We start from the raw sequence: 18,612 nt of genomic DNA, 5'->3' as shown, positions 1-18,612 counted from the left end.
TTCATTCAGAACATCAGCCACGCAGCCCAGATCTGACCACTATTGTTTTCCAGCTCCTCTTTCCTGTAGCTGCGTTGCAAGGTCTGCCCTCCTTTCTAGTTGCCTGTGTTCTTTAATGCTGGCTTGGTCGTACCTGAGGACCTGCCTCCTGGCACTCATTCTGGTTACAGACCGCCTTCATGCCTTGGACGCTGGACATAATGTATCTATGTGGCAATAAAAACCAAAGAAGTTGTTGATAGATTAAGAGAAGCTGCTCTTTTTTTTTTGGCTTTTTTTGGTATAATTTCTACAGATTTCCTTTGTGCCATGATTCTACTTGTTATCAGCAGACTAATCCTGTGAGGCTTAAGTGGTTTTTCATCTGAGCTGAATTTTGAATGATATGAAGTGAATCCATTCCAAGAATTATAGTACCTTCTAAGAAGATGAAAATATGTCATCCATTCAGTGTAGCCGTGAAGGAGGTAAACTTTGGGGATGAAAAAAATGTACCTCTGGCCCCTACTTTGCTGGACCCGCTGTGGGCACACAGGGTGCTAGCTGGGCAGGGTGGGTGCAGGTGGCTTCGCCAAGTGGAGCCTCCCCGCCTAGACCAGGGGATGTTCCTCATGAAGCCAGGGGCAAACGAAGCATTAGCTGGTGCTCAGCTCGTGGAGAACAGTCTGGATGGTCGGTGTGTGCATATATGGCGGGGGCGGGGGGGAGAAATGCTTTGTTTCTCTTTTTTCTTCATTCAAAAATTATTCCATTACGGAACATAGAAGATCAGGGATTATAGTCTAAAAATTTGCATATATATCTGTTCTTAGGACGGTGAAGCTTTCAAAATTTGGAAAGGTTGTTTAAAACAGTCATTTTTAAAATTAAAAAAAAAAGTTAAAAAAAAAACCCAGGTTATTTGTTTATTTTCTTGGCCATGCCCGAGGCACGCAGAAGTCCCTGGGCCAGGGATGGAACCCATACCACAGCAGCGACCAGAGCCACAGCAGCGACCAGAGCCACAGCCACAACAATGCCAGGTCTTTAACCCACTGGGCCACCCAGAAACTCCCGATAGAGTTAATTTCAATGTACTGGCAATTGGGAAGGAGTCTGCTGCTTTCCTGTGTGGCCCCGGGGCCACGTCTGCGCTTTGCAGGAGGCACGGGGAGGGGAGGGGAGGGGAGGGGAGGGACCCGCGCAGGCTTCTTGGCCGACCCTAGGACTCCTCAGGATGTTGGTCCCTTGTGCCTTTTGGCTTACCTCCTGATGCCTGCAAAGTCTGGAGATAACCAGCCTGCTTCCATGCGTTGGTGGGGGGGCTCCCGTTGCGGTGGTCCCTGAGGTACAAAGACCCCAGAACCAGGTGTCTGTCGGCGGGGGGATTCCTGGCGGGGGCTCCTCTGTGCACCTGCGAGGGGAAGCCTGGCCTTTCACCCACTTCACAGACAGGGAGAAGGAGCTCAGGTCACGTGTGTGAGGTCGTGAGGTCCAGGGCACCCAGGAGCACATCTGGGCTTCGGTGCCCGGCACCCAGCCTCTGCGCTCACAGCCAGAACCTCGGTGCCACCCGCCCAGGGTGCCAGGCCTCCCCAGCAGTCGCGCGGAAGCCACAGGCTGCAAAGCAGGCGAAGGACAGAAATCTGCATCCGGTCACTGAATCAGCGTCCTTCCCTCTAAGAGCACTGGGCCGCTCCTGGCAGGGCCTCTATTTTTAGACAATGAAAATAAAGCGCGGTGGGGGTTCTGTTGTGAGTGCGCGCGCTGTATTTTTAGAAACCGAAGTTTGCGTTGTGTAGAAATGGTCGTGAAAGGAGTCGCGCTAAGGTCTGGTTCCTCCTGATGTGGGGGGCGGGGATCCCGAGGGCGTCTCCTGTCGTCTGTGCCAGAATCTTAGTCGTGACCTCTGCCTCCTGCGTTGCCGCCCTGCAGAGGACCCGGAAAAGCTAGCGTTGTTGGAGATGGGGCTGTACTCTTTTCGCATTAAATAATAAGGACGAGGGCCTCCTGCCCGCGTGGGCCCCTGTGGATAACCGGTGGCCTCGTCTGCTGAGAGTGCCCGCTGGGTGACGGGGCGCAGAGCAGCCTGGAGCCGGTGGTGGTGCAGCCGGGGCTGCGGGGACCAGCCCGGGGACCTCGCCGGCTCAGACCACCGGCTGCGGGGCTGACAGCCCGGCACCTGCTGGGTGTGATTCGTGTGCTGCCTCTTGTTTTTCTAAAGTTAGGTTTTAAAAAACCAAGAAAATAGCTATCATTTTTAAAACAACACGCCGTGTGTTGTTAGGGTCCCACTTGCTGAGACGGTTCCGGACCCAGCGCCGCAAGGCCCTCTCCCTCTCGCTCTCCGCGGCGGCCTCCCGGTGGGCAAGCGGCTGGCTTGGCGCTGGTGTCGGGGGATCCAGCTCCGGAAGGACCCCGTGCCTGTGAGGCGCCCTTTCCGGACTTGGCCACGTGTGCACGTGGACTTGAGATGAAGTGTGGGGAGCACGTGGCGGGGGCAGCCCCTCTCCGGCGTCCTCGGCAGCTGGGCCCTGCGGGAAAAAGGCAGCGGGGTTTCGGGCTCCTTCCCGTCCAGGCTGCAGAGTGGGGTGCGGGGGGCTCCTTTCCCGGCCCTCCTGGCTGGAGCCCTTGCTGTCTGCATCTCCTGGAGAGGTGTCCCGTGTCGCTGCTGAGATGAACCCTGGAACCACCGGGGCATCTGGCGTTGCCACATCGAGCTTGCCGTCCGGGCACCATTGACTCTGTGCCTGCAGCTGCCCCAGCGGAAGTCCTGAGGGCTTGTGCCCATGACGGTCCCCAAGCGGCCTCGGGGACGAGTCACCACCATGTGGAGCTGCCCTGACAGCCCCCAGGAGGACAGGCGTTGTTGGGTCACAGGACACGAGTTTCTGGTCCCATCGGCTCGGTCTTCGCTGGTTCTGGGGAGGGGTCTGGGGTCTCTGGAGACCCCGTGTCCGGGATGAAATGGGGCCAAGACTTGCACGTCTCTTCCGCGGCCCGTGGACCTGGAGGCAGGCTCTCTGCCCCCATCAGGCGGGGCTGCTGGTCGCTGATGCCCGGCCTGCGGCACCTGAGCGCCTGACAGGGCACTTGGCAGAGACGTGGAACCAAGCAGGCGTTTCATTTAACTGGAGGACACGCGTGCCGTGTTCTCAGGGTGACAGGGACCCGCGCCGCCGTGGAGCACGGCCGAGGTCCGTCCTGCAGACAAGGGTTAAGTTGGGTCTTCAGCAGAGAGCTTCCTCGGTTCAGACAGGATGAGAGAGTAAAACCAGTGAGAGCCGTGAAACACGCTTTCACCGCTGGTGTGTATTGTTTCCTGACACGCGACTAAGCCCCTTCTTTATCCTGCAGCAGCTTCGCTAAAGAACCTAACATTTCAGAGACTGTGGCCCCACCCGAGATGCCGGGCGTCCGTGTGGCGGGAGTTGGGGCAGCAGTAAAGAGGCTGTTAGGATGGGGAGGGGGCGGGGGGAGCGAGGCATTCAGACCTACAAACTGGCAAAGTAATAAACCAAATGAGAATGTTTCTTAGCTTGAATTTTGGTTCAGTGACAAATCCTGTTTTTTTTTTTTTGTTTTTTTGAGAAAGTCATAAAGGATCAGCAGAGGTTTAGAAGTTCTGTTTACTCTTCAAAGTGACTGCTGGCAGAGTTCCCATTGTGGCTCAGCAGAGATCATCCGACTAGTGACCATGAGGTTGCGGGTTCGATCCCTGGCCTTGCTCAGTGGGTTAAGGATCGGGCGTTGCTGTGAGCTGTGGTGTAGCTCACAGACTCGGCTTGGATCCTGTGTTGCTGTGAGCTGTAGTGTAGTTTGCAGACTTGGCTTGGCTCGATCCTGTGTTGCTGTGGCTGTGGTGTAGGCCGGCAGCTGCAGCTCTGATTCGACCCCTGATATGCCGTGGGTGTGGCCCTAAAAAGACAAAAAAGTAACAAGTTGCTGTCAGAATTAACCAGGTTGGCGATGATCTGTGTTTTGGAGTCCAGCCTCCCCCCCAGCAGGACTAGCAGCCTGCAGTCTGCCCTTGTGTTTCACGCTCAGGGCGTGGCCTTGACCCACGGCTGCCCTGCATCTCCTCCAGGGGAAGTCCTAACCACAGCTTCAAAAGAGACCCCAAATCCAGCCGCTGATCCCAGCCTTGTGGCACCCCTCCTCCTCCAGCCTCAGAAGCTACCTCCTGGCTCCCTTCTCCCTCCTCAGTCCCCCCACCCCCCGGCCCTGGTTAATACTCTGGGCAGTGAGCCTCACCATGACCTTCAGCCCCGGTGCCTCCTGACCACCTCTCACATTCAGACCTGGTTATTCGGCTCCTGCTGCCTGGAACCCACATGCTTGTTCCACCACAGGGCCTTTGCACATGCTGTTCCCTCCCCTAGGATGCTCTTCCTTGCCATGGTTTACCAGGTGTCACGGAGGTGTCTGCTCCGCTGCCTCAGGGGGCCTGTTTAAAGGGGTGACCCTGGTCACCTCCTACCCACGTGATTGACTCCCAGCTGACACACGTGACAGCACACGATCTGCTAACACGTGTCACTTGTTTCTCACGAGTGGGAGTTTGGGGTGCCGGGACTTGGTGTGGCTCGAGGCTGTACCCCCAGAATCCTGACAGTCGCTAGTAACTACTTCAATGGAATTTGCCCAACGAATGAAAGATGTGAGGTGGACCTGGCGGCCTGAACGGGTCGGCGTGGGGAGGCCGGACCGCCAGGCCCGGACCGCGGTCAGGACGGTGGTCTTGGCGTCTCTCTTGCCGGCTGCACCTGTAACGGGTGACAGGATGACAGTGGCATTGATGCCGTTTGTGTCCCTGGTGTGGACGGACCGAGCTGGTGCGTGCGACAGGCTTGGTGGAGCACCTGGCCCATCGTCTGTGCCTGGTGCCGGAGAGCTCTGGGGTCTAGTCCGGATGTAAACGTTGTCACTGCTGTTAGGACCTGCCGAGCAATGGTTCAGAAACCGTGACGGGCACTTCGAGCGAACGGAAGCCCACGCGGTCCTGAGACGGCGGTGGGGACGTCTTTCCACCCGAGATGCCGCGGCCCCCGCCCGGGGCAGCAGCCGTCTGCCGCAAGGGACCAGGGCCACGTGGGCGCTGCTGCTCCGCCCACCTGGCTGCTCTCGGGCCCTCCGGCCCCGCGGGCTCTGCGTCTCGGCCACGTCCGGACCCCTGCGTTAAAGGCAAAAGGGCAAGGGATCCTTGTTCTATACAAGGACAAGAAGGGCTTCGGCGGCCGCGGTGGCCAGGGCCGGGCGCGCAGGGCGCGGGGCAGGTTTCTGTCGCCCGGGCCTCAGGCGCATCCCCATCAGCAGCACAGTCAACGTGCCTGCGCGGCTTTCTCCAAATGGCCATTTGGGGTTTATTGTTTTGAGTGAGTGACTCATTTCTCGTGAGCTGCTTATTAATGTCCCTATTCCCCGGCTTCCTGTCCCTTAGCCGCAGACACCTTTCGGCTAATCTTTAACGCTCAGCCGGGCGGAAAGAGTTCTGGGAGCTGCTTCATCCATCGAGTGGTTTTCGTTGCTGGCTCAGTTTGAGGAGGTGCCTGGGCGGCAATCGGGCCTCGGGAGGATGGGCCCTGTGTTCCGTGCAGGTGGACGGCCCGCGGGCCCCCCGGGTGCAGGCGAGCCGGACCCTGTTGTTTATTTCTGGTATTTTATTTACTGTGTCCGTTTGTCGCGCATCTGCATGTGACACTCAGGAAACAGTCTGAGCTGAAGCGCCGTGCCACACGGCCTCCAGGTCCGGCCTCCTCCCGCCAGAGGTCTGTCCAGGTGCGGCGTGCTTCAGGTGGCAGTTTCGTGCATCCGACGGTTAAGAGGTGTTAGTTCAGAAGCCAGGACGCCTGCAGAACAGCAGTGCCGGGGTAGCCTTTGGATTGTCACAGGCCCGAGGGTTTGCCCAAACAGCCAGAGAAGGTGTGGTTATTAATATTATTATTATTTTTGTCTTTTAAGGCCGCACCTGCAGCACCTGGAGGTTCCCAGGCTAGGGGTTTAATCCGAACTGCAGCTGCCGGCCTACACCACGGCCACAGCAACGCAGGATCCGAGCTGCATCTGCGACCTACACCACAGCTCATGGCAACGCCAGATCCTTAACCCACTGAGCGAGGCCAGGGATCGAACCTGCATCCTCATGGATGCTAGTCGGGTTCTTTACCGCTGCGCCACGACGGGAACTCCAGGTGTGGTTATTGATAAGCCGCGTCAGCTCTGGTTTTTGGTCTTGGCCAGTCACTCTGTTCTTGTCACTACTGATGCGCTCCCAGGGTATCAGCCCAGAAAACCGTTCTGTGTTCGTCATGGACATGTGGCTTCAGTGGGTGCCTCCCTCGGGCTCCCGGGGGACTCGTGTGTCTGTTCTTTCTCCATCAGCCTCGGCGAGATCTGCGCCTTGTGGCTCCAAGGCTCCCTCCCCCTACGCCTCCAGCTCCTCGCCAAACAGCTCGGGAGAGACTCGCCCACTCTGTCCTCCCCGTGGGCAGATGGACACCCTTTGGGAGCAGAGACAGAGCTGTTTCCAAAGGCAGCGATAGGACATTTTCTCCTTTGCTCTAAGTCACTTATTAGCGGTCGAGCTGGGCCGTGCTGCGCGGTGGGGACAGCTGAGAGCTTTCGTCAGGCCCAGCGAAGGAGGAGAGGGCCGGAGCGGCCCTGGAGCACTGTCCGAGAGGCGTCTGTGAAACTCCCTCCAGGAAATGCGGCCCCAGACCAGGGAGAACAGGCTGGCCTTTGTCTGATCCCCGGGGCTCGGCGGCCTGGGCTCCCCTGCTGCCCACCCGTGAAGCTGCTTCCCCTCCGCACTCCCTCCCTCCCGCGCTGGACCAGGCCCCGGGGACAGGACAGAGCCCACTGTGCCTGCGCAGCCTGGCTCCGGCCTCCCCGGGTGGCTCCCGGTCGCGCTGTGTGCCCTGTCCTCACCAGAGACCTCTGGTCTGCAGGTCAGCCTCAGAGAGCTGCAGCGTGGGGGCACTTTCCTGCTTTTGACGTTTCCCCGAGGGCACTCTTGGAGCACAGGCTGCGGCCCTCCCTCCTCCCGAGCTGCAGCCTTCCTGCTCCGTGCCGAGGGTCTGGGGCCTTTGGTCCCGCTGGCCAGATCCAATCCTCGGGGGTTGGAAAGTGGCCCTGCTGGTGTGTGAGCGTTGGCGGGCACATTGCCTGGCGGGGACTGGACCCAGCGTCCTGCTCGTTGTCACGTCTCAGACGCCAGGACCCACTCGCTGAGCTGAGTGTGAGTTCAGAGGGCCTGGCTGCTCTCAGTGCTGGGGGCTAGTCCCACACGGGAGCTGGTTAGGGGCGCGGGTGAGACAAGCGGTGAGACGGATAACCCAGCCGCTGTGAAGCCAGGACGGAGGCTGCAGAATAGAAAGCGAGGCTTGTCTTGATGTCTCTGGAAAACGCGTCCTGTGAAAAGTTCAAACCCGCACGCAAAGGGTTCAGCCATAGTTCTTCTGCCGAGGTCCCCTGTGCCCATCCAGCCCTGAGCTCTCTGACCCTGACTGACTGCTTCAGCCCTCCCCGACCCTGGAGAATATAGAATACATCCAGGAGCCACGGCATTTTCCCCAAATTCTGTTTCTAACAGAGGCCAGTATCACACCCAACACCATGAATAATTCACAGGTGCCATCTTATGCCCGAGCTGTGTTCCATTTTTGCTGACTGTCTTTAAACAGTCTTTGTACGGTTGTCTGTTCAAATCAGGTGCAGGCATTGGGACTGACCGCTGCCTGCAGTGCATCCGGTAGCCCTTACCCCCCCCCCCCACTGCCCCCGCCCCGAGGAGCCGGCTGTCTGTCCTGGGAGCTTCTCCTTCCACACCTGACTGATCGCAGCCTCCCAGCGTCCTTCGAACGCGTTCCTTTAAATGCACATTTCTGATGAATGGGTGGCTGGAGCCGATTTTGGTTTTCAGGGGAAGCACGAGAAGGCCTCATAGGTCAGCCTTGACCTTTGCAAAGTCTGCCTGATTTTCCTGAAGGAAAAAGAGTGGTCAGAGGAAGATGGTGCAGCTTGCATTGTCCTTTTCTCTGACACACACGCGTAAACGACGGCAGACCTGCCTCGGCAATCAGAACACTTGCCTCGTGACAGTTCAGTTGGTGATAGTGGGCACGCACACGTTTTCCTCTGCAGCTTTGCTATTTTCTCCGTAACTCGCATGATGAGGAAGCGAAGCAGGCAACGGCTTGGGATGCTCGAGGCTCTTAGCGGAACTCACGGGGTGGTGCCCGTCCGGGCGGCTGGAGTTTATGGAGCCGTGCGCTGGTATCAGCTGGGCCGCCGGATATGGACTGGAGCGGGGGTGCAGGGGGTGATGCCAGAGGAACGGTGGGCAGGCTTTTCAGCAAAGGAGCAGGGGGCTGCGTTGTGCTGGGGCGGGAGTGTGAGACGCCTGAGACGCCTTGGGGTGGGGGTGTTCAGGGCCCTGGGGAAGAATGAGTATTTGGGTCACCTGACCAATCATTTCTGTCTCTGAGCTGTGACATTTCAGTGAGCTGAGTCCCCTTTTAGGATTTATTTTTATTTTATTTTATTTTATTTTAGTCCTGTTGCCTTTTCTAGGGCCACTTTCCACAGCATATGGAGGTTCCCAGGCTAGGGGTCTAATCGGAGCTGTAGCCGCCCGCCTACGCCAGAGCCACAGCAACGCAGGATCTGAGCCGTGTCTGCAACCTACACCACAGCTCACGGCAACGCCAGATCCCCGACCCACTGAGCAAGGCCAGGGATCGAACCTGCAACCTCATGGTTCCTAGTCGGATTCGTTAACCACTGAGCCGCGACGGGAACTCCCCTTGTAGGATTTAAATGAAAGGAAGGGGTGACACTTCAAGGGCAGGACTCCGCGGTCAGGTGCAGGAGTGCTGGCCTCACGTGGGCATCCCGGGAGCCCCTCAAGCTCCACAGAGACTCAGTGACGTGCAAGGGGGCCCGGCACCCCCCCTCGGCTGGGCGTTCTTGGGCAGCCTGGCCGCAGACCCTGCCCTGTGCTCCTGAGAGCAGCCTTCCTCACAGCCGGGCCCCCCAGCAGGCAGCGCATCCCTTCCGCCGGACCCAGGCAAAGACCCCTCGCCTCTCACCAGACACGAGAACTGCCTACATCTCTGTTGTTATAAAGGTTAAGCGAGTTTTTCAAACTTATTTCCATCGAGTTTAATAGCCACGCACTCAGCAAGGCAGACATCCCCGCCTCAGGAATTCTGTCTTTCCTCCTCGAGCTTGTAAGGACCCGGGGCTTCCATCCTGGAGGGTCCCCCCGGCCCGGCCCTCGTGCAGCTCAGATTTGAAAGCCTCCCGCTTCTCGGCTGAGGCCCCACGTCCAGGAAACGGGCCCCCTCCCCTCCAGACCCTCCGGCTCACCAGGGACGCCCCTTAAGGCTCCGAGTGGCGGAGGGAAACCCAGACTCAGACGCCCTCCACGTTTCCCGGGCAGACCTTCGAGCAGGTTCCCCGTTGGGTTTGCGTTCACAGTAGATCGCGGGAGACAGAGAGAGGACGAGCGCGGTCAGGCAGACGCGCCAGCTTCTCCCCAGGCTCCGGGGAGCCCACAAGGTACCGAAGTAATTTGCATACACATCTCCAACGACGCCCGGAGCCTGAGACGCACAGCCGGTGGGCCGGGCCTCCCCCCGCACCCCGTGTGCAGCCGCGGTTCTGGGGCACTTGTTTCCGGCCGAGGCCTGCCCCTCCGCATCCCGGCTTCTGCCTTCTCCCGTGCGACCCAGAGCCCGCTGCTCTCTGTCCCCCTGTTCCTGCTGCCACCTTTGGGAGCAGGTCTCTTAGGACTCGTGAGAAGTAGGGGAGAGCTCGGGGCCTTTGCACAAGTGTGGCTGCACAGTGGTTTTCTGCCAAAGGATGGCACACGGGAAGGGAATGAGAAGGCACCTTTGTGGTGGAGAGACCCACAGGCACACCCCGCCAGGAGATCAGGGCCGGCACCCAGGGGGTGCCGAGTTCGTGGCATGTGGTGGCACGTGACGGATGTGGCACGTGGCCTCTGCCGTCTCCCTGCAGAGCCCAGGCCCCGCCCACCAGGAGGACCTCAGCCAAGTCCCAAGGGCGGGACGTTGGACAGACTCCCTGACCGGACCCGTGCTCCTCAAAGCTGCCAGGTCCTCAGACCCAGGGGACGTCCGAGGATCTCTCACGGCCCAGAGGGGCCCAGGGAGACAGGACGCGTGCACGTCGTGTGGGTCCGGGGGGAGGGGGCACCGGGGCAGACCCCGGGGACCCCGAGCAGGGCGCGGACCTCAGCGCCTGACGCCCGGGATCTGCTGGGCGAGCTGGTGATTCCGCGCCATCGGCTGAGCCCGAGACTGAGGGCAGCAGGGTGCGGGGGTGCGGCGGGGGGAGCCCCTGGTGCTATTTTTAATTTTCCTGCAGCTCCGCAATTGCTCAGAAATAGAAAGCGTGCCCGCACCGTATCCGTGGGTGGGAGGGGCTGGGGCGCCGCCTATGAGGCGTGTGCCTGCCGCCGAACATCAAGGATTGCGGGGCTGAGTGGCCGGAAGCCAGCGGGGGCGGGCCCTGCTGGCACGTGAAGGGTCGGGCGCCGCGGCCCCCCGTGGCCGTGACCTACTGAACAAGCCCCGCTGAGCGCAGTTGAGAGTCGTCGACTTCCCGGGTCTCCTTCGTTCACGGCAAAGAGCACGTGTGGACCAGAGGCTGTCAGGTGCGGGTGGGTCTGCAGCCCTTGGGCGTCGAAACCAGAACGGGTGCTCGGCCGCGTGCACACCCTTGAGATCTGTAGGCTTTTGTTCTCTTCCTTTGCCTCAAGACCCGCTGGACCCGACCAAGTCCCTTTATCCCAGGGATGCAAGTCGGTGTGACCAGAAAGGGGCACTACCAGACGGAAGGGGGCTCTATTGAACAATAGGAGTCGATAAAGGAAAACTTGAGCATAGCAAGCTCCCACATGCGATGTTAAAGTCGCCTTGGCAAAGTGGAAAGAGGAGGAAACTTCCTTAACCCGATGAAGGTGCCTGTCAGACCCACGCAGCGGGTGTCGTACTTGCTGGCGAAGTACCTAAGCCTTTGCAGCGAGATCAGAAACAGGGCCAGCGTGTCCCCTTTCACTCTGTCCACTGAATAGTGTGCTATAGGGCTGAGTCCGCGACAGCGGAGGAAAAGAAAGAAAAAGCATCAGGTCTTGCAGTGGCCGCCGTGGCGCAGCGGGAACGAACCCGACTAGCATCCGTGAGGTTGCGGGTTCGATCCCCGGCCTTGCCCTGTGGGTCGGGGATCTGGCGTGGCCGTGAGCTGTGGCGTAGGTCACACACGTGGCTCGGATCTGGCGTGGCTGTGCCTGTGGCTGTGGTGTAGACTGGCGGCTACAGCTCCAGTTTGACCCCTAGCCTGGGAACCTCCATCTGCAGAGTGCGGCCCTAAAAAGACCCCCCCCCCAAAAAAAAAGCATCAAGTCTGGAAAGGAAGAGCAAACTGTCCTCATGCTAGGCGACACGATTCTTCGTGTGGAAAGGTCACAAGAACTTCAGGTACATGAGTTTAGCGAGGTCCCGTAGCACTAAGCCAGTCTATAAGGGTTCGTTGAATCTCTACGTACCAGCAAGTAGATGTTGCGATTTAAAATACCGTATATAGTATTTTCCTTAAAATAGCAAATATCGGATAATAAATATGAGAAGGTTCAAGGTCTCTATACTCAATTCTAAACCATTTTTGAGAGAAATGAAATGAAGTGATACCACGTGTTCAGGGATTGGGAGACATTTGACTGTTAAATTCTGTTCTTTCCAAACTGTGGATACTGTGCAGTCTCAGAGTTTCTTTTTTCCCCCTTCCCTCCTTCCTTCCTTCCTTCCTTCCTTCCCGGCTCGCTCTCTTTCCTTTCCTTCCCCCTCTCTCCCTCCCTCCCGTATGTAACTCAAGCAGATTCTTCAAGTTGTATAGTAAAGGACCGACGTTGCCCAGGATGGCTCTTGCCTTGGTGGGCATCAAGAGTTGTGGTGGCGTTACGACAGTCCGTGTGAGTGTTGGCACAGGAATGAATGAACTGTCAAAGGACAGAGGTTTGCTGTAACGGAAGGAAGGGTGCCGAGAGGTGAAAGCAGGACTTCTTAAATCACGGCGGTGGGACACCTGGCTGTCCTCATGGGAAAAAACCCAGAAAATCAGGACCCTATGTGATGCCTTATCCAAAGATCAATATCAGACAGGTGAGCGACTTACGCACAAAAGGGGAAACCGCGAAACTTCGAGATGACCGTACCGTAAAATGGGAGTTCCTGATGGCTTCGTGGGCTAAGGATCTGGCGTTGTCATGGCTGTGGCTCAGGTTTGATCCCTGATCCTGGAACTTACACCGTTTTTGGCTGCAGGTGTGGCCAAAAAAATATATGCTAAAATATCTTCGCATCCCCCCAGGTTGGGAAGGATTTCTTAAACCTGACACGAAAAGCAAAAGCTTTAAAAGAAGGATTTATAAATGTCACCTCAAAGAAGGCGACTGTAGTTTCTGGAAGAGCTTCTGCAACATGTGATTCACAGGATTCATGGTCGCAGTTCTCAAAGAATTCTTCTGAATCAGGAAGGAAAAGAAGGAGTTCCCGTCGTGGCGCAGTGGTTAACGAATCTGACTAGGAACCATGAGGTTGCATGTTCGATCCCTGGCTTCTCTCGGTGGGTTAGGGATCTGGTGTTGCCATGAGCTGTGGTGTAGGTCGCAGACGCGGCTCAGATCTGAGGTGGCTATGGCTGTGGTGTAGGCCGGCGGCTGCAGCTCCGATTCAACCCCTATCCTGGGAACCACCATATGTGACGGGTACAAAAGGCAAAAAAAGACAGCCTGGAGTTCCCATTGTGGCTCAGCGGGTTAAGGGCGTGATGTTGTCTCTGTGAGGATACAGGTTTGAGCCCTGGCCCTGCTCAGCGGGTTAAGGATCCGACGTTGCTGTGAGCTATGGTGTAGGTCACAGATGTGGCTCAGATCCTGCGTTGCTGTGGCTGTGGTGCAGGCCGGTAGCTGTAGCTCTGGATTCGGCCCCTGGTCTGGGAACCTCCAGAGGTTGTGGGTGCGGCCCTTAAAAAAAAGAAAAAAAAAAAAAAAGGCAGCCCAGTTTTTCGAAAGGGCAGAAGACTTGAATTCAGACCAGCCAGTGAATACGAGAAAACTGCCCTGTCCCAGGTTCTCAGGGAAGGGCAGACTTAGTGAAACAGCCACCCTGCTCCCAGGGTGGGATGGGTGCCCTGGGGAGGGCAGGAGGCGCTTTTCTCCCCCTCAACACACCCGTCTCTCACCAGGTAACCGGCTCGGTGTACTTCGTACACCATTTTTATTGGCCCAAGAAATGTAATCGCTTCTCCCCCTTAAGACGCAGGTCCGCTCTGAGGACACGTATCAGGGAGGGTGAGCCCTGCTGTTCAGGGTCTGAAGTTTTGGTGTTAGTTTTTTGTCCTGCAGGTTGTGGGGGGTTGTCGTGGAAAGGGTTTCAGTATCTGCGTCAAGCATGGACCGGCCGGTGGCCCTGCCTGGTCTGACCCACGTGCTCTGCTGTCCCCGCCTGGCTCACAGCCTCTCCGTGCAGCTGGGGCCTGGGGCCTCCCTGGGCCTGTGTCTCCTGTGACCTCCTCCGTCCCCTGGGACCTCTGACTTTTCCAGTGGCTCCAGAAAAAGTTCTGTCAGCTCTTTTTTTGTTTTCTAGAAAAGTTAGAAACTTGGACCTGCAAAGGGAAGAGCAGGAGTTGCAGCTGTGATCAGCTTTCGTTTCTTTTTTCTCTCCTTTTCTTGCCTCTGTCTCTGGCGTTACCTTCTCCTGTTCTTCCCTCTCTTCTTCCACCCAGACCAGGGCAGGTTCCTGGAGGTTGGGGGATTCGGTCGGGGTGACCCGAAGCCCTGGTTGAGTGGCACTGGCCTGGGCTCAGTTCCGGCTTGGGTCCGGTCTGGACGAGACAGATCCAGGTTCGGGGGTGGTCAGTGCATGGCCTTGAGGCTGTTGCTCCGCCTGCGGGGCTGGTTCCCGCATGTGAGACGGGGGTGGGGGGGGCGCAAGGCCAGAGGAGTTGGGACTTAGGTTCCTTTGGCTCCCAAGCCTGTGATTCTGGTTGGGGAACTACCCCACCCCCTCAACCCCATCTCACCCAGTGGGACCCCTGCAGGCCAGGTGGGCTGTCCTCGGGGAGGACACTGGTTTACAGCAGGCTGATGTGGGGTTTTTTTGCCTTTTTTTGCCTTTTCTAGAGCCGCTCCCGCGGCATATGGAGGTTCCCAGGCTGGGGGTCTAATCGGAGCTGTGGCTGCCGGCCTACAGCAGAGCCACAGCAACTCGGGATCCAAGCCGCGTCTGTGACCTACACCACAGCTCACGGCCACACTGGATCCTTAACCCACTGAGCAAGGGCAGGGATCGAACCCGCAACCTCATGGTTCCTAGTCGGATTTGTTAAGCACTGCGCCACAACGGGAACTTCAAGGCCGATGTGTTTAAGCTTGATCCCAGAATCTACGAGGACCACACTATTTCTTTGCGAGGGGAGTCGGTCAGCTGCTGTCACCTGGGCGACCCTGGGCTTGGCACTCCCTCGCGGTGAACCCCGCAGTGAGGGGCTCCCGCCTTCTCCACTGCGTGCCCGCCCCTCTTCCGGCTCCTGGGCTAAGATGCCATCTGAGGACACCAAATAGCTCAGCCTCATCCTGCGGGGTTTCCAAAATTAGGTTCCCAAGCGGAGGGAAACTGGAGGGAACCTGCTGGCGGGGGTGTCCCCGGCCGAGAGGACACGGCGCCGACTCCCTTCTCCGTGGTTCTTCTTCTTGGGCGCTCTTTGCCTCGTGGCTGTGTGGTCACCTGCTGGCGGGGTGATGACGTCTGGCTCTGCAGCTGCCTTTCCGGCCCCCGTGGCCCCTGCGCCTTGCCCTGCAGCCTCTGTACCCTGCCCTGCCCGCGTCTGTCCAGCTGTGCACCCTTGAGCCAGTTCCTGAGTGCCGTGACACGCAGTTGGGTCTGTAAGGCCCTGGGTTGTATTTGCTGCCGGCTCTGGTCCCCATGATGGAGGGTGACACTGCTGCGTCGCCTCCGGCCCCATGGCTAATTTGGTCCTGTGTGGTTGTGTCTGTGCCATCGCGGGGCCGGTCGGGCGCCCAGAGAGACACCTCAGTGCAGGCCATCCACTGACTGTTTGGTCCTGGCTGCCTTCGGGGGTGACAGTGGCCCCCAGGCCTTGTCCTGACCGGGGGAGCCTGGCCTGACCCACGGGTGGGTCCAGGGTCTTTTACAGCCATTTTTATACCTTTGAGTTGCCAGACTCGGGGAGGGGTGGCTGCATCAGAGGAGAGCGCAGAGCCCAGCGTTTGCGTCCCCAGTGGCGGTGGAGGGGCCCTCACTGGGGGACCAGCCCGTCCTGTCCTTCCCCGAGGGTGTGGCCAGCGTGGCTCACACAGGCCACGAACCCCTCCTTCCTTGCAGGGTCTGCAGGTCCAGGAGAGACTTCTGGATCTTTGGGGGGGTCACTGTTTTTGTCCTTGGATTTTGACCGTCTCCCAAGATACCCGGGGGCCGTGGACTCTGCATTCCAGGGCCGCGTGGGGGGTATCCTTTGGGGGTAGAAGGCGCAGTTTTGGTTCAGAGGCAGCAGCCCTGCTCTTCCTGGTTTCGTTGGCAATGGGCAGACCCGCCTGCAGGCGCTGACGGCTGCTGTGGGAGCCCAGGGCTTTCTCCCCAGAATCGGCAGCGGGAGGGACCGCACGCCCGCGTCTGCAGGGACACGCGTGTTCCCGCGGGCGTTCACACCCGTTGTCAGAAGCTAATTTTGCACCGAACGTGTGATTCCTGGAAGCGTCAGCGCCTCTTGCCCCTCTGTCTGAGAACGAGGTCAAAGGCAGGCCGCCCCAGGTCGCGGGGACGCCGCCTTTGGGGGGTCAGAACACCATCGAAAAGTGGACTTCGAGGAAACGGCTCCCTGCGTCCTAAGTGCCTGGCCCGGTGTTTTCCTTAAGCAAGGGGCCCAGTTTCCTCGACGGTCCCGCAGGCAGGCACACGCACACGCACGGCTGTCCCAGCGGGGCCTCGGGGGCTGTGCCTCGGCGGCCCCAGGCCGTTGGTCTGTACCTGGGGCAGGACGAGTGGCTCTTCCGAGCGGGTGGCCTTAATGCTGCGGTCGCTGCAGCAACGCGGGCGCGGGGGCGGGGGGGCGCGTGAGGTGGTCGCTGAACCGGGGGAAACCGCAGCGGCCACGGCAGCTCGGCCAGAGGCCCCCGGGCCAGGAGGTGGCCTCTGCCACATGCGCGATGGGGACGCCTCGGGTTATTTTGCAAAGGGGGGGGGCAGTCTTTCACTTTCGAACGCGGCGAATAAAAAATAAACCCGTTCTCCTTTAAAAGCGAGGAGGACACAGGCGTTTCCGTTGCTTGTGGCGTGTAAAGTATTTTAATTGAAATGCGAGCAGGTTCTGAAGCCAGATGCTTTCTCGTTCTCCAGATGGACTTTCTGGCCGAGACCAGCCAGTGGAGCTGCTGAGCCCTGCCCGCGTGAACCACATGCCCAGCACTGGTAAGTCCGCACGCCCAGCCCCGGCGGGCAGCCCAGGTGGAGGCCCCCTGCCCGGGGGGCTGTGGAGGGGCGGGGGGCCTCCCAAAGCGGGGTGCCCTTTCCTGGGGTAGAAGAGGCTGCAGGTTTTGGAAATGAAAGGGCGTGGCCGGTGCTCTGTCGCAGGCAGAGACATGCAGGTCCCTTCCGACCCCAGCGCCAGGGCGTGGGTGCTTGCCAAGGGAAGCCTGGCCCGTTAGGGGTCTAACTCCGGGCCCTGCGCCTGAGCTGGGGACACTTGCGGGCAGACGGCGCCGGGTCCGGGCCTCGGGCGCTTGGGGGGGCGGGGGGGCCCGTGTCGTTTCCGTCGTCAGTGGCCCAAAAGTTCCAGCGTGACTCTCATGTCTCGTTCCACGGACGCCAGTTCTCGGCATCAGGCCTTGGATGTAGCACCTGGACCTGCAGAGCTGCTCGGCCCTGGGGGCTTTCTTCTCTCATCTTCTTTTTGTAAAACACCTCCTCGCCCCCACCTGGCGTCCTCCGGGAGGCCAGCTCGGACCCGCAGCTGCTGTTCCTGGGCTCCCGGACCTCACGGAGGCGAGGCCGAGGGTGGATGCGAGGCCCCGTTGTCGCCGTCCCACGTGTGTCCCTGAGCCGGCGTTCTCCCGGACCCCAGCCTTCCGGGGGCCCGCTCTCCGAGGGCAGGGCTGGCTGGGACGGGGAGTCGGGGAGCCCTGCCTCTGCCGCGGCACCCCCAACAGACCCGCCGCCTCACTCCCCGCTCCTCTTCAAAGGAGGCCGAAGCTCGAACGAGGCTGTAGGTAGCAGAGAGCAGACCCTTCGCACGGTGACCGGAGGCCTGTCAAGGACCGTTTCTGGCGTCTCTGCAGCCTTGAAGCTCGGTCGTCCGTGTGCCGCGCTCCCAGAAGGTGCTGGGCGTCCCCGGGCTCGCGCTCCGGCCTCCCTCCGGGGGCCCACGCCCTCCCCCGGCCTCGGCCGCACCTGTCCGGTGAACCCAGGGCTTGGGGCCGGTGGGGAGGCTTTAAACTGGCGGACGCAGATGCTGTCGTTCTTACTTTGGCCCCTGCAAACAGTCCTGATTTCGTTTTCTCTGGAGTCCTTTTGTCAGGGGATCCGCTTTTTTTAAACTCTGGGTCCTTGTGCAGCCTGGGTATTTTGGACAGTGTCCTGGCGTTCACCCCGGTGTGGGATGGGTTTTTCAGTAGCTTGATGACTTGTGAAAAGGTGCTTTCCAGGCAAACTGGGAAGTGGGTGGGCTTCCGACTGGTGTTCTGGCCTGGGGAGCCCACCCTGCTCACTGACCTGGAATCCTGGGGTGTCTCCATCTTTCCTCGTTTCCTGGATTCGTACACAGATCAAGTTTCTGTGTCTGAGTTTTAGTGGTTCCTAGATAAATGTCTCTTCAGGTCCTGTTGGCAGGACTGAAAACAGCTTGGGACGTGGCTGGGACCGTGCCAGCTCAGGGCCCTGGGACAGTCCTGTGTCCCTTCTCTGTCTCTGGAGGAAGCGCCCGCTTGACTTGAGAGCTGGTGTTTGGGGCAGGGGGGCTCGTGCCCTCGAGCCGGTCGCTTCCAGATGCCACTGGTCAGAGTCAACGCGTGAGGCTGCCCTTCCTGGTGTCTTTGTGTCCCTGGGGGTCAGTGTCTGCAGCATGACTGAAAGGGGGGGCGTTCAGGCTGTGCGCATCCGACGCTGACCAGGGGGCCGGCAAGGCCAGGGCGCCGAGAAGCTGCCAAAGCAAAGAGCCTTCCTTCTTTAAGCCCGCGTTTTCGGTCATTCCAACCACCGAAAAATCCATTTTACAAAGAAACGCTCATCTCACGTTATATAATAACTTGAAAATTAGTAGGACAAATTCTGGAAAGCCACATTTTTCTGATAAGAGAGTAGTAGCATTTTTAGGTGTATTTTTATGTCAATCCCAGTTTGCTAGTGCACCGTTTCCAACAATTGAGTTTACTCTTAAGGGCTCTTTTGGCACTTGGGAGTGTGAAAACAAACTGATATATCCGTGTAATTTGCAGGAATTACTCCAGCAGTCACGGTGGACTTGTTCGCTCGAAGGGGCAGCTTTCCCTGTGAGCAGCAGGGCCCGCACGGCCTCCCCGCCGCCGTCTCCACGCGC

At 59.0% G+C, this 18,612-nt stretch overlaps 1 protein-coding gene across 6 annotated transcripts in view; it reads left to right on the top strand.

Annotated features, from left to right (window-relative positions):
• The window catches only part of HDAC4 (histone deacetylase 4), a 240,276-nt gene that overhangs the window by 78,794 nt on the left and 142,870 nt on the right, over nucleotides 1-18,612 (top strand). For 3 of the 6 annotated variants that reach the window (XM_047773944.1, XM_047773941.1, XM_047773943.1), the window contains exon 2: nucleotides 16,419-16,490. In XM_047773944.1, coding sequence (XP_047629900.1) covers nucleotides 16,419-16,490 — 72 coding nt within the window. Of the gene's footprint in view, nucleotides 1-16,399; nucleotides 16,491-18,612 lie in introns of those variants that run through there. The other 3 variants (XM_047773946.1, XM_047773945.1, XM_047773942.1) reach the window with 1 other exon arrangement.

This window comes from Phacochoerus africanus, chromosome 3 (genome assembly GCF_016906955.1).
Source record: "Phacochoerus africanus isolate WHEZ1 chromosome 3, ROS_Pafr_v1, whole genome shotgun sequence".
NCBI lineage: Eukaryota > Metazoa > Chordata > Mammalia > Artiodactyla > Suidae > Phacochoerus > Phacochoerus africanus.
Note: the sequence above shows the minus strand (reverse complement) of the source record. Positions and strands in the feature narration are given on the sequence as shown.